Consider the following 13,198-nt stretch of genomic DNA (forward strand, 5'->3'; position numbering starts at 1 on the left):
GTACAGTTACGAAGTTTATTGTGGGTACCTTACATATGGGTAGGATCCTGCGGACAGCGATCTGGAAGCATTTGCAGCTGCACTCTGTGCTGCCAGAAGGGGTACAGGGGATTTAAAGGGGCCAAAGCTAAAGATAGAACCTGACTTCTAAGGGGGAAGCACGTCTGCGCCAACAGGAGCTGGGTTTTTCCTTCCCCTGGGAGGTCTCATAACCATTATTCCTCGTGGACCGTGAACCATCTGTGTCAGCAAAAGTCATTCTTCCAGTTTTCAGAGGAAGGCTTAAAGTTAATCAGGAACTTATCTGGCTTGGGTGCGTTCCTCATGCGTAGGCTAGAGCTCTGTCATGCAGAAAGGGGAGGGGGTAGGACAGTGGGCCTAAGATGACCCTGACAAGATGGAGTCGGTGTGGTTCAGCCACACACCCATATATGCAGACAAATGCATACAGCTGCTGAGTCAGGGGCCCCAGACCCACCCCTGGGTTCAGTGATTCACTGGGGGGACCCACAGGCCTCAGCCTATAGTCATAATTTATTATAGCAGAAGGATACAGCACAGTCACCAAAGGGATAAAGCACATGGGGTAAGTCCGGGGGAACCAGCGCCAGCTTCCGGAGTCCCCTCCCCTTAGAGTCACACGGGATTTATAACAAGCTGTGACGTCACACATGAAACGCTCATTAGAGGAATGATCATTAGAGACTCAGTGCCCAGGATTATTGTTGGATGCTGGTCCCACAGGCACTCTCTGCCTAGCAGGTACCAAAATTCTACTCTCAGAAGGAAAGCAGGTGTTCAGCATAATGGTTTGGGCACCGGGAGCCCCTTTTATTGGTTAGGAATCCTAGAACCTTCCCAGCTGATTCGCAGACACCAGCCAAGGTTCAGCCTTGCGCGCAGGCCTTTCGGAGGAGAGCAGTCTCATGTTTAATTACCCTTTGTGCATAGCTGTGTATTAACAGAGAGAGAAAGAAAGAAGCTGTTGAAAATAGGAAGGAGCAGATCATGAAAGTCGAGAATGCACTTGACCCTGTGGGAATCCGTTAACCACAGCTGCTGCTCCTTACTCTGAGGACACTGACCCTGACCTTCCCTCTAGATGATAACCTTGCTCCTTTCGTCCATCCACAGCTGAGCCCGACTCCACCTTTGCCTGCGAGTCAAGTCTCGGAAAACAAAGATTCTCACTTAAACTAGTGAGTGGCCCCGGGGGGAGCGGCACTGAGGGGATGGCCTGGGGCTTTAGCAAATGCACCACTGACCTCCAAGCCCCTCTGTGGGCTGGGCAAGCCAGAGAGCACAGCCTTGGCCTTCAAGGAGCAGTGGGACCTTGGGTGGGGCACGTTTCCCTCTGGGCCTTGGGTTCTTCTACATGGGGCCCCTCAGAAACCGCAGTCGGGTCCACCCATGAGCCCTGGCTCTGATGCTTTCTGGCTGTGTGTCTGGGCAAGCGCCCGAAACCTGGGACGGCTGGGTTGGGTGCCCTCCCTTGGCTCTAGATGGAGGCCGTGTGAGTGGTTCAGAGCCAGTGCTCCTGAACCAGGCTCGCAGATGAGTGATAGCACCTGCTTGCTGAGAGCCTGTCCTGCGTCCAACCCTGGGCTAAGAGTTTCATAATCAAACCTGTGGGGTGGTTACTGTGTTTCCCATTTAACAGATGAGGAAATAAAGGCTCGGTCGCTTGCCCAGGGACGCCCATTATGAAAATTGCTTTGTTCACTGCTGTATTGACAATGCCTAGAACAATACTAGGCACATAATAGGTGCTTTATAGAAAGAATGAGTGAATGGCAGAGCTGAGATTTGAACCCAGTTCTCTTTGACCCTGTGCCCTGAAGAACCCAGCTGTACTAGTTGTGTTTAATTAAAATATTTGGTTTGACTGCTTGGAAAAAATGACCCAATGTTAGTTATGGCTTAAACAAGTATGTTTTATTGCTTTTCCATTTAACAGTCTGGGGGCAGTGGTCCAGGGCTGATATGACAGTTCCATAAACCAGGGGCTTACTTTCCTTCTCTCTTGTTGCTCCAGGCCCCTCAATCTATAACGTTCATCTCATGGGCCGAGATGGCTGCTCCACCTCCTACCATCTCATCTGCATTCCAGCCAATTGGAACAGGAAAAGAGGAAGGGGAGTGCCTGCCCTAGCCCTTTAAGGGCGTAACCTGGAAGTTGCCCGTGTCTCTTCTGCTCACATCCCCATTGGCCAGAACTTGGTTATGTGGGCATTCCTCACTGCAAGGGAGACTGGGAAATGTAGTTTTTAGCTGAAGGGCATGTGTCTAGGGAAAACTTGTAGATCCTATTGTAAAAGAAAAGGAACCTGGGCAGTGACTCAAAGTCTCTGATATATGTTCACATGGAGCACCCTAGGGAATTTGGTTCTGTTGTGCAGGACTTGGGGAACCTGGGTTATTGCTGGCATTACCCTGGGGTAATCCATGGCCAGTGATGACCTTGGAGCCCTTGCCTAAGAGATTCCAGTGTGACAGCCTTTTCCCCTCTCCTCCTCCACTAGGATGCCAAGGATGGGCGCTTGTTCAACGAGCAGAACTTCTTCCAGCGGGCCGCCAAGCCTTTGCAAGGTATTCCTCAGGGAAGTGGGCAAGTGGGGGAAGAGTTGGGGGTACCGGCTTGGTCAAAACAACTGGCTTCTCCCTGAAGGTGTGGGAAGGGTGGGGATTAAATTAAAGGCCCAGGTTTGCTCCCATCACCCCTCGGGCCTCAAGCCCCAGAGGACAGACAGCGGACAATGGGCTGAGGCTGGCTTGTCATACCAGCTCTTGAGCGCCAAGTATTAAATTTTCACAAATACTGCAAGCCAGTTATTAAAACATAGCCATCGGACTTCCCTGGTGGTCCAGTGGTTAAAACTCCGTGCTCCCAATGCAGGGGGCCTAGGTTCAGTCCCTGGTCAGAGAACTAGATCCCGCATGCCACAACGAAGATCCTGCGTGCTGCAACTAAGACCCAGCACAGCCAAATAAATAAATAAATAATTTTTAAAATAATAAAATTGCCCTGCAATCTTTCAGTCATAGCCATCTTAAATAAATAAATAAAACACAGTCATCATAAATTAATTTTATCAATTTACAGTCAAATTAGGAGCAAGGGTAATAAATACTCAAAGCTCATCCCTTCCTAATTATTTGTCTACATTTTCTATCATCTAGACTTTTTTTTTTTTGGCCACGCCTCTTGGCATGTGGGATCTTAGTTCCCCGACCAGGAATTGAACCCATGCCCCCTGCAGCGGAAGCGCAGAGTCCTAACCACTGGACCGCCAGGGAAGTCCCTACTATCTATATTCTTGAGGTTGTTTACATTCACTGTATCTGTGTGGTGGAAATACCATGTAAGGGCACGCTACTGCCTCTCTTTCTACCTCAGTCTTCCATGATACCACATTGGTAGCTTGAAATTGGCCATACTGGGAAGTATTTACACCACAGAAATCAGCAAACACGACAGATCAAGGCTATCTTTCCCCAGACAACCAGCTGTTAAACTTTTATCAGCACACCGCTGGATCTGTACCATCCAACTGAGATCCTGGAAGGTGGGCAGACATGTAGTGACACCTTGACCAGTTTAGACACTCCCCGATCTCATTAGCTCTACATAGGAATTCAGAGGTTACGCTGTCGCTCTTACCTTTTCCACTCACTCCAGATTTGTCAGTGCTTTCTCCCATGTTCACACCCCCTATCGTCACCCCCCTCGCTGTCATGCACCCACAGAGGCGACATCACCAACCAGGAGACCCAGTGTGTGGCCTGGACTCGGGGGCGCTCTGCTTCTGGTCTGGGAACGGGATGCTGTCCATTGTGGGTGCAGGGCCAGGTGGGCCCTAACCTCTCAGGCCCCTGCCTCCCACAGTGAACAAGTGGAAAAAGCTGCACTCGACCCCCCAGCTGGCCATCCCCACCTGCGTCGGTTTTGGCATTCACCAGAACAAGTACAGGTGAGTCACTTCACTTGCCACTCGCCTCACTGGCCCCTTCCTTTCTCTCCCTGTCACATGCCCAGGCATGGCTGGGACCCTGGAGCCGTTGACCAGATAGTTGCTTCCTTCCTTCCCCCAGCCTTGAGCCAGGCTGGTCCCCCACCAATCCGAAACCTTCATCTCACCCAGGACCGGGATCTGGTAGCCCCCAGCCACACCCCATCCTTGGTGGCTTGTATTCCATCCCCTCCCCTGGTCATCTCTCCCACTTGCTGGGACACGCATGTCTTCCAGGTTCTTGGTGTTCCCCATCCTGGGGAGGAGCCTTCAGTCGATCCTGGATGACTACCCGAAGCATGTGATGTCAGTGAGGTCTGTGTTCCAGATGGCCTGCCGGCTGGTAAGTCCCTGAGAGTTGCAGGCTCCCATCCAGAGGATGGCCCCCCAGGTCCTATTTTATCCGTCTGTTTGCTCATTGACACGTTCAGCCCGCACCTCCCTCTGCTGGGCACTGGGGCGAGCACGGTGACCAACACAGCTGAACACCAGGCTGTTAGAACCAGAGTGATAAGTGGGACTTCCCTGGCGGTCCAGTGGTTAAGACTCTGCACTTCCAGTGCAGGGGGCACTAAGATCCTGCAGGCCGTGCAACACGGCCAGAAAAAAAAAACAGAGTGATAAGTATTGTCAGGAGACCGTAGCAGTTGGAGGAAGGGTCCCAGCCTAAATTGAGGGGTTCAGTTGAACTTCCTGGTAGAGGTCATTTCTAAGTCAAGAGTGGGAAATAGCAAGGTGCTGGGTAGAGTAGGAGTGGAGATGCATGGGAGAACATTCCAGGCCAAGGATATAGCTTAGGCAAAGGCTGGTGTGGGAAAGAGAGCACAAGACTTTTGTTCATTCATTCCTTCCTTCATCCATCGTTTCATTAAATATTTATCAGGTCCCTGCTGGGAATCAGACACTGTCCCGGGGCTGGGAGTACCATGGGGGGCAGCACAGTCATGGTTTTTATGTCTAGTGGGAGAGGATGATATTAAATCACAGTTGCACAAATTGTGAAAAGTGCTTTGACTAGAAGTGATGGAGAATAAGAGGACCCAGTGTAAATTGCTGGAGGGATGGAAGTGGCAAGGGAGTGACACATCAGGTGAGTCCTGAAGGTCATTACGCTCAGAGTGTCTGCAGTGGGACGTGTAGAGGGGAAAGGTAACAGCTGAGGGTGGTGTGGAGAGCTCAGCAGTGACCAGATCACGCAGGACCTTGAACACCAACCTGGGGGACCGGGACTCTGTCCCGAGGGTGCTGGGGAGCCACGCGAGGATTGGGAATAGGGGAAGGGCAGGGTCAGCTCTGGGTGTAGAAAGACCCTGTGGGCCGTGTGGGGACGGGCCGGAGGGGTGAGATGGAGGCTGGGTGAGGTCAGCACAGAGAGGACCAGGCCTGAGGAGGAGCTGGGCTGTGGGGATGGAGAGTTTGAACAAGCAGAACTTGGTGGGCAGTAGAGCCTTGGAGTCGACGGGGGCTTGGGTTGTAATCAAGATGTAAGGAGTACCTGGGCAGTTCAATATATGAGCTCGATGGAAAAGTCAGAGCTAGAGATCAGAATGTAAATTACTTAGCTAAATGTATTTCTGCTTCCTAGGGCAAATGAGAAAAAACCTCTTTGATGTACATGAGTGCTGGGTTTTCTTTCTTGCGGGGGGTCAATAAGTAACCAGCTTCTTCCCCTCCTGAGATCAGCCAAGAGATAGACATAAGAGGTCAACGGAAAACCAAATATCACCTTTAATGCTGAATTTTTCAAAAACCTAATTAGAAGCCATGCTTAGGTGTGCTGATGCTTCACTTAGGAGTAGTCAGGCTTGGACCACCGCCACCCCCATCACAAGCAGCACCACGTGACCCCAGGCCCAGCAGTGGGGGTTCCCTCCGGAGCTTTGCATCAGAGCCTCTTTGTGTTAGCCTGCTGCTCAGGAGATGCTTGCTTGCTTCCCCCCAGCTGGATGCCCTGGAGTTCCTCCATGAGAATGAGTATGTTCACGGCAATGTGACAGCTGAGAATATCTTTGTGAATCCAGAGGACTTGTGCCAGGTAATAGCCAGGTCCTCCTCCATCCTGGGGGCTCTCTGGGCTCTGGATCTCACCTGTCTCAAAACCTGCGTTTATTTCACAATGCTTATTGCACACAAAGAATTGCTATCCATCATGTATAAAGAGTTCCTTCAAATAAATAAGAAGAGATGAGTGACTTAGTAGAAAAATAGACAAAGGATAGGAAAAGCAGTTCATAGAAAAAGAAATCCACAGGTTAGTTAAATGTATGAAAAGATGCTTAACCTCCCTAATAGTCATAGCAATTACTCTTAAAATACACTATTTTTACCCTTTGGGTGGACAAAATTAAAAAGAAAAATAATATCTCCTGCTGATAAGGCTGTAAGGAACTAGGAATTCTTTACATACTATTGGAAGTATGAAATGGGCAACCTTTTTGGAAGGTAATTTGAATATAGCAGTCAAAATTCAAATGCATATGTTTTTTGATCCACCGGGTCCTCTTTTAGGAACGTATCTTATCCATATATTCGAAGATACATGTACAAAATGTTCCTGGCAACATCGATTGTGACAGTAAAATTGGAAAACCTCAAATATATACTCCCAGTAGAGTACTAATTAGTATTTTAAAGTAAATTCTAATTACTCCTGCTAATGACAGAAACCCAATTTAACATGCCTTAAGCAAAAAAGAAAAAGGAAAAAAAGTTTAAAAAGGGCCAAGTGCAATTTATTGCTCCATGGAGTGGAAAAATCTAAGACTTCACTGGCTTCAAGCATGGCTGAATCTAAGGACTCAGACCCAGTCATTGGGAAGCTGGCTCTTCCATTTCTGGGCTCTTCTTGTGTTTGCATTGCTCATAATCAGGCAAACTGTCTTCCCTGTGGTGACAAAATAACCACCAGCAAATGAGGCTCAAATCCCCTCAGTTTAGCAACCCCAGTGGAAATAGATCAGGTGAGCCCCACCTCAGACACATGGACTGAGAATTGGAGAGGGGTGATCCCAGAGAAAAACCCTGGAACCATATTAGTCAGAGCTCTCTAAAGAAACAGAACCAATAGAATGTGTATGTGTGTGTGTGTGCGTATGTATATAAGGGAGAGAGAGAAAGAGATTGATTATAAGGAGCTGCCTCAAACAATTATGGAAGCTGATCTAGGGACCTCGATCTGCAGTCGGCAGCCTGGAGACCAGAAGAGCTGATAATGTGTCTCATCAGATCCAAAGGCCTGGAAACTAGAAGAGGTGATCGTGTGATTTCCAGTCTGAAAGCTGGCAGGCCCGAGACCCAAGAAGAGCCAATATTTCTGTTCAAATCTAAAGGCAAGAAAAGGCTGATGTTCGGCTCATGTGGTCGGGCAGGAGGCATTCATTCCCTTTCACTCAGCCTTTGTGTTCTATTCAACTGATTGGGTGAGGCCCGTGCACACTAGAGAGGGCAGTCTGTTTTATTCAGCCTACTGATTTAAATATTCATCTCATCCAGATACACCCTCACAGACACACCCAGAATAACCTTTGGCTACATGTCTGGGTACCCTGTGGCCCAGTCAGGCTGACACATAAAGTTAACCATCACAAACTGTGACCAGAAGAAAAAGATGTAGGTCTCACATGGACAAAGCCAACAGTTGTCTACTCTCCATTCGGCAGAATAAGATGCAGCCATTAGGGACTTCCCTGGTGGCGCAGTGGTTAAGAATCCACCTGCCAATGCAGGGGACATGGGTTTGAGCCCTGGTCCAGGAAGATCTCACATGCTGCGGAGCAACTAAGCCCGTGCGCCACAACTACTGAGCCTGCGTGCCTAGAGCCCGTGCTCTGCAACAAGACAAGCCACTGCAATGAGAAGCCGTGCGCTGCAGTGAAGAGTAGCCCCCGCTCGCCACAACTAGAGAAAGCCCGCGCGCAGCAACGAAGACCCAACACAGACATTCATTAATTAATTAATTAAATTTTTTTTAAATGCAGCCATTAAAAAGCTGATGTGGCTAACTTTGTGTGTCTAGTAGATAAGGGCTTTTTGTTTTAAACTCAGTTAAGCCTCCTAACAGCCCTGCAAGGTGAGGACTGTCATATCTTCATTTTACAAATGGAGAAATCAAAGCACAGAGAAGTTTCATAATTTGCCCAAAGTTGTATGGCCACTAAAGGGCCAAGCTGGCATTGGAACCTGGTCTGTCTGGCTCTAGAGTTAATACACTGTTGAAGTGCAGTAAGCTGTGTGTCCAGCAGGAGGTAGAGTGTGATCCACGTGTGGGAAACTAGAGCCCCCTCCCGGACCACATGTGTTTACTGATTATCGAAAGAAAATGATTTGAAATAACACATAAGAATCTATATTAATGGTTACTTCTGGACAGTGGGTTTAGGGGGGCTGAGCAGTGATGGGGACAGTTGGTTTGTGTTTTTTCACACCCTTGTGTACTGTTTGGCATTATGTTTCAAATTGCACCCACGATTGAAATCTCTGACTCCAGAATCCAAGCTCCTAACCTTCAAACTGTATGGCTTCTCCCCACGTCCACACAGGTGACCCTGGCAGGCTACGGCTTCACCTTCCGCTATTCGCCAGGTGGCAGACACGTGGAGTACAACGAAGGCAGCAGGACTCCACATGAGGGGGACCTTGAGTTCATTAGCATGGACCTGCACAAGGGATGTGGTAAGAGGCCAGAGAAGGGATTCAGGACCATGGAGACATGCTTCTCGGACAAGGGCAGTTGTAGGTTTTCACAGCCACGGACAGCAGATGGCCAAACACAGGAGTCAGACTGAGCCAGGGAGCCACAGTAGGGATTCAGGACCATGGATAGCGCCCACACACATGAGGGCATTGTGGGGCAGTAGTCCAGCGCCAAGGGCAGTGAGCAGTTGACTGCAAGGAAGCCCTGCGGCTCCAGAGGTTCACGTTCAGGATCTCTGTAGACTTGGAACGTGAGAGTTGCCCAGGAGTCATCTAGGAGGGGCTGTTGAGTAAGCAGTTGGCTGTCCACGTCAGCAGCACAGGAGCGAGGTCTGGATGGAGACTCAGATGTCAGCAGTATCTCAGGAGTTGTCAGTTGAAGCCCAGGGATGGGAATGAAATTATCCAAGGAAGGTGTATGGGGAGAGAAGAGAGCACTTTGAGAAGAAGATTCCTTGAGGAGGTCTCGGCCTCTCCTTCCCAAACCCCTTGATATGACCATCCATGTGCCTGCCTGCATCCTCCCACTACACTAAGCTCCCCCAGGGAAGCGATGGTGCCTGTGCCTCCAGCACCAGAGGGCGAAGGTCTGGCAGAGTCAACTCTCAGTGTTCGTTGAATGCTTATGTGGAGTGTTGTCTACATCATGTGGTTCAGGAAGCAGAAGAAAAATCAAACCCTGCTGTCTCCTTTGCCCTCCCCTACTGAGGGAGGCTGAGTTCAGTGCCCATCCTTCTGCGTTCCCTCATGCGCTGTTCTGTCTCCTGTATAACCCAGATGATCCCACGCTATAACTGTCTTTCCACTGGACTGTCAAGGGCTGGGACCCTACCAAACTCTTATCTGTGTTTTAAGAATGTGGGAAGGACTCATTGAATAAATAGGTGCATGAATGAAAGACAAGTAGATGAGGGAGTGAGCTAGTGAAAGCGGGGATGGAGGGATGGCTGAGAGAGTGAATGAGTGATCGAGAGACCCATGAGGGACTGAGAGTAGGTGAGTGAGAAGTGAATGAACAGACGAGATCCTGTATGTTTGGGTGGCTGAGTGTGTGAGCCCATGCTTGAGTCCGTGAGAGAAAGGAAGGGGGGGGCGTGTCAGTGAGCAGGACATCTGGACTGAGCCGCCACCTCCTCTCCTCCCTCCCCAGGGCCCTCCCGCCGCGGTGACCTCCAGACCCTGGGCTACTGTCTGCTGAAGTGGCTCTATGGGACCCTGCCATGGACGAACTGCCTTCCCAACACCGAGGATATCATGAAGCTGAAACAGAAGTGAGTCTGGGGGTCAGCAGAGCTCATCACTGCCCAGCACCCCTGCAGGGGGGACTGAAGCTCAGAACCCAATAGGGAACAGAAAAGAGGGGGAGGCAGCATCTGGCAGAGTCAAGGCCTCTGCAGTTCTCGGGAATCTGCTCTGCCGTCCATCGCAGCAGACAGGCGCGTGGGCTCTGGAACCACACTGCCTGGGGTCAGACTCCAGCCCCACTGCTGCAGGGTGTCGGGTGAGCAGCTTAACCTCCACAAGCCTCAGTGTCCTCCATCAGGTGGGATCCTGTTAGCACCCACTTCAGGGGGCTGTGGAAGGATTCGGGGGAGTCAGGTACGCAGCACTCAGCACAGAGCCTGGCCTGTAGAAAATGCTCACAGTGTACAGGACACCATGAGTCATTCGCTCCCACGGGGACCCACAGGCAACCTGAACACTTTGGCCTGGGCCCTGCCTCGGCATCTGGCAGCACTGGCCTCTTACATGCTTCCCTCACCTCTGCATGTAAAAGCGCCGGGTCCTGCTGGTTCTGTGTTAGATGCTCAGCACCAAGGACAGAGGGCACCTCGGTGCCAAGGGAGGTGCTGCTGAGTGCGCGGTCAGCACCAAGGACAGAGGGCACCTCGGTGCCCAGGGAGGTGCTGCTGAGTGCGCGGTTCAGCACCAAGGACAGAGGGCAGCTGGGCTCAGAGGGAAGCAACACAGGGGCTTTGGTCTTCAGCACCAAGGACAGTAGACGGCTAGATGCAGGGAAGCTCTGCAGGTCCACACATTGGGATTCAAGATCTGGTATAGGCTTGGGGCAGGAGAGTTGCCCCAAGAGGAGTCATCCAGGAGGGGCCATCCAGGAGACGGTTGGCTCTCCCATCTGAAGTGCAGGAATGAAGTCCAAACGGAGCCTTAGACCCCAGCAGTGTCTCAGGAATTGTCAGCAGAAGCCCTGGGAGAGGATGAGAGATTATCCAGGAAAAGTGTGCAGAGTGGGAAGAGGGAAAACTCTCTAGTGAACAGCATTGAGTCTGTCGTACTTTTCAGTTCTCAGCATGCTGTGTTGTTGGTTCCTGTTGAGCCTCTGTCTCATTTTATTTTGCCCCCTTTATTATCCCCCAACTTCCTTCTCTCAACTGTGGACACACATACTTGATGAATATATGTCCTACCGATATGCTTGCGTAAATGTACTTGTATCCTTAAACTTGCATGACAGTGGTGGCACTGTGTGTATTTGACTTGCATAAATGGTATTCTGTTCTGAATCTCACCTGTTTCTGGCTTTTTTCACTCAACACTTTAACCCCATCATTACACGTGCATCAAGTTTACTGCTTCTGACTACTGCTTTCAAATAAGTTTGTATAGACACGTCTGTGTCCTTAAACAACATATGATGAGTGTATTTAACTTGCATAAATGGTACTGTGCTCTAAACTTTATTCTCTTTCTTTCTTTCACTCACTGCTATATTTTTTAAACTTTACATTGTTAAAGAAGTGCAGTGCTTCTCCTCAATTAATTTTAGGTGTAGCTGTGTCCTTGAAAAATATGTTATGTTTGAAATGTGTTATGTTTGATTTATGCTGATCGAACGCACACCCAGATGCCATGCCCCAAATCTCACCCTCCTTCAGGTTTCAGCTTAGTCGTCAGTCCCCGGGGAGCCCTTCCCTCGCCCCCACTGCATCAGGTCTCCTGCTTGTTCACGCTCAGAGGAAGGGACGCCTGTCACATTGGCCTGCCCGTAATGACCTGTTCAAGGCTGACCTTTATTGTATACTTTCCTGTGCCGGGCAGTGCGCCCAATGCTCCCCTGTGTCGTCCTCAGAGCAGCTCTGAGGTAAGTGCTCTCGTGATCTGAAAGCACAGAGAGCTTAGGTAATCAGCCCAGGTCACACAGCTGATTAGAGTTGCTCCCAGGCCATTTGACTCCAGAGGAGGCCCTTTCACCTGGAAGCTGGTGTCTCCCAAGTATGGGAGGCCCATCGCACGTGGATTGGTGGTGTTTGGTTGTTACCATCCTCCACTCACCAACTACTCAGTGAGCACCTCCCATGCACCAGGCTCTATTCCAGGGCCTGGGGATACAGGAGTAACTAAGGACAAACATCCCTGCCTTCAGGGAACTCACATTCTAATGGGGGAGATAGACAGTACAGAGATAGTGAAACACACAGCATGGCAGAGGTCAGACGGTGGGGGCCATCAGGTCGGAACCCTGGGTAGCCATCAGGGGGGCTGTCAGGGTGTGGGCATGCTTGCTCTTTTAGATTTAAAGGCCAGGGCAGGTCTCATGGCAGTGGTGACAGATGAATCACCTCCAGAAAGGCAGTGAGGCAAGTAGGAGGTCCCACTTCGGTGCTAATATGCCCCAACATCTCTGCTGAAGGACGAAGAGACAGAGAAAGAGAGCAGCCTTCAGCTCCCAGGTTTCCTCTGCATCAGAACCTGCCAGAACATGAGCCCATTTCCCTGCTTTCTTCGTTTCTTTCTGCACTTATTTTCTGGTTTTCCAGTAGTTTTCCATTTTTGCATTGAAGCCAGGTGAAAACGAGTCACAGAATTAGCAGCACAGGTAGTCGGAGCCCACAGCCCAGCCGCTAAAGCGGTTGAGTGAGGCTGAAGTTTGTGAGCTGCTCCTTGAAGCGTTCTGCTGTGTCAGTGACGAGGTTGCTCTTACGAGGAGACCCCGAAAGACTGTGGCCCAAACGAGATAGATCTTTAGTTCCTTCTCACTAACAGCCCCAAGGTAGGAGACCAAGGGTTGTGGGGTACCTCGGCCCCCCTCATACTGGGTGCGAGCTCTAGTGCCACTGACACCCGTTGCTTTTAGAGGGCAGGACCAGAAATGACATGTCTCTTGGTCACGTGGCCACCCCAAGCTGCAGTGGGGGCTGGGAAATGTCTCCAGCCTGTGGCTGCCGACCCCTGGGATTCTGCCGTCACAGGGGAGAAGTGACACTGGGCGCCAGGTAGCGGACTCCTCCGCAGTGCCCCCTTTAGTCGGATTTCTCTGAAGGCAGGGACCGCGTCAGCTCTCTCGTCACTGTGTTGTTCGCAGTACAGCGCTTGGCACGTTGTGGGTGCTCATGAGATAGTTGCAGGATGGATGAACGACTAAGGAAAGAAGGCGTGAACCTTCTTCACACCCAGGCCTGGGCTTCCGTGTGGGCACACGGGTCAGGCAGAGGCAGCCCCAGTCTTGGAGGTTCCCAGGCCGGGAGGAGACACGCAGG

General features: G+C 50.5%; 1 protein-coding gene across 24 annotated transcripts in view; it reads left to right on the top strand.

Annotated features, from left to right (window-relative positions):
* VRK3 (VRK serine/threonine kinase 3) overlaps nt 1-13,198 on the top strand; it is a 69,946-nt gene that overhangs the window by 20,081 nt on the left and 36,667 nt on the right. For 21 of the 24 annotated variants that reach the window (XM_067719356.1, XM_067719352.1, XM_067719355.1 and 18 more), the window contains 7 exons: nt 1,135-1,199; nt 2,523-2,589; nt 3,887-3,971; nt 4,248-4,353; nt 5,953-6,045; nt 8,549-8,681; nt 9,853-9,973. In XM_067719356.1, coding sequence (XP_067575457.1) covers nt 1,135-1,199; nt 2,523-2,589; nt 3,887-3,971; nt 4,248-4,353; nt 5,953-6,045; nt 8,549-8,681; nt 9,853-9,973 — 670 coding nt within the window. Of the gene's footprint in view, nt 1-1,134; nt 1,200-2,522; nt 2,590-3,886; nt 3,972-4,247; nt 4,354-5,952; nt 6,046-7,191; nt 7,340-8,548; nt 8,682-9,852; nt 10,550-10,606; nt 11,228-13,198 lie in introns of those variants that run through there. The other 3 variants (XR_010939105.1, XM_067719373.1, XM_067719362.1) reach the window with 3 other exon arrangements.

The sequence above is a fragment of the Pseudorca crassidens genome, chromosome 20 (genome assembly GCF_039906515.1).
Source record: "Pseudorca crassidens isolate mPseCra1 chromosome 20, mPseCra1.hap1, whole genome shotgun sequence".
NCBI lineage: Eukaryota > Metazoa > Chordata > Mammalia > Artiodactyla > Delphinidae > Pseudorca > Pseudorca crassidens.